Here is a 1,610-nt window from a genome sequence, read left to right on the forward strand (position 1 = left end):
TCGGGCGGATCATCACGGGCACGACGAACGCGCCCGCGGCGGGCGGGGCGGGAGCGGGAGCGGGCGGGGCGGGCGCGGCGGGGCGGGCGGCGGCGCCGCGCGCGCGGGCCGCTCGCACCGCCGTTTCGGTGCGGGCTCCTCGCCGCGCGCCGCGTTGGACGTGTCCGTGAAGGGCCGCCGGGCGCCGGGCGGCGGCCGACCGACGCGGGAGATCTCGCAGACGATGGTGGGCGGCAGACCGACGCCGTCGAGCCGGAGAAAGCGCTGCAGTCGAGCAACCGGATCCAGCTCGAGCTGCTCGTCCCACTCGCGCTCGAGCCGCGCGCGCTTGTCCCGCTCGAGCCGCGCGCGCTTGTCCCGCTCGGGCCGCGCGCGCTCGTCGCGCTCGTGCTCGCGCACCCGCCACTTGAGCTCCGCGCGCTCGAGCCGCTCGTCGCGCTCGCGCTCGCGCACCTCGCGCGCGAGCCGCGCGCGCTCGCGCCGCGCGTCCTCGCGCCGCCGCTCGAGCCGCTCGAGGCGCTCGCGCTCGCGCCGCGCGTCCTCGCGCCGCCGCTCGAGGCGCTCGCGATCGACCCAGAGCCCGGGCTGCCGCTCGCGCGTCGGGAACTCGACGCCGAGCTCCGCCGCCAGCGCCTGCGTCTCGAGCACGATCGCGGGCACGAAGGCCGCGAGCGCGCCCGCGACGTTGGCGAGCATCGGATCCAGGTGCGCCGGCGCCGGCGGCAGGCCGCGCGCGAAGGCCGCGCGCGCGTCGGACGCGAAGGCCGCGGCCGACGCGCCGAGCTCGGCCGCCGACGTGTGGCGCGGCGGCGCGCCCCGCGCCCAGGAGTCGATGGCGAAGGCGCCGTTCGCGCAGGCGAGGTCGAGGTCGCTGACGTCGACGCCCTTCTGGTTGCGCTCCAACGACGTCGCGAACCGGAGCTCCACGCCGCCCGCGATCGTGTCGGCGCCCGTGACGTAGACCTTGCCCTTGTTGATCCTGGACGTGATCTCGCTGAAGAAGGCGTCGTCGACCGCGTTCGTCGTCAGCGCGAGCGCGGGGCCGTAGAACTTGCCGCCCTGCGTCGGGCTCCGCAGCGACGGCAGGTCGAGGCCCGTGACGCTGTTGAACGCGACGGTCGCGAAGTCGAAGAGCCCGCCGAGCTTCGTGAGCTCGACCTTCTCCGACGGGGACGAGGAGCGCCAGATCTCGATGTCGGACTTCGTGTACTTGTAGTTCCGGCCGTCGAAGACGCCGGACGTCGGGTCCAGGAGGCGGATCTCCAGGTACTCGACGCGGTCTGCGAGCAGGTCCGCGACCATGCGCATGCGCTTGAGGACGAAGACGCGGTTCTGCTGGATGATGTGGATGCCGCAGGTGTAGGACGGCGAGCAGCGCAGCATGCGGAGCACGACGTCCTTGGGCGCGAAGTTGTAGTGCACGAAGCGGTCGACGATCTCGTCGTAGGCCTCGACGAGGGACATGAAGCGGAGCACGCCCTGCCAGCAGGACGGCTTGACGATGAAGCGCGAGTCCAGGCCCATGAGCACCGCGAAGTCCATGGCGAGGCTCACCTACGATTGTCCCGGATCATGCGCGCGCGCGCGGAGTCGGGCGTGCGCGGCCCGGA

At 74.0% G+C, this 1,610-nt stretch overlaps 1 protein-coding gene across 1 annotated transcript in view; it reads right to left on the bottom strand.

Annotated features, from left to right (window-relative positions):
• The window catches only part of AURANDRAFT_68444 (expressed protein), a gene marked incomplete at both ends in the record, with an annotated part of 34,163 nt that overhangs the window by 27,726 nt on the left and 4,827 nt on the right, over positions 1-1,610 (bottom strand). Inside the window, one exon of the mRNA XM_009044130.1 lies at positions 119-1,554. Within this exon, the coding sequence (XP_009042378.1) occupies positions 119-1,554 (1,436 nt within the window). The remainder of the gene's footprint in view (positions 1-118; positions 1,555-1,610) is intronic.

This window comes from Aureococcus anophagefferens (assembly GCF_000186865.1).
Source record: "Aureococcus anophagefferens unplaced genomic scaffold AURANscaffold_147, whole genome shotgun sequence".
NCBI classification, from domain to species: Eukaryota; class Pelagophyceae; order Pelagomonadales; family Pelagomonadaceae; genus Aureococcus; species Aureococcus anophagefferens.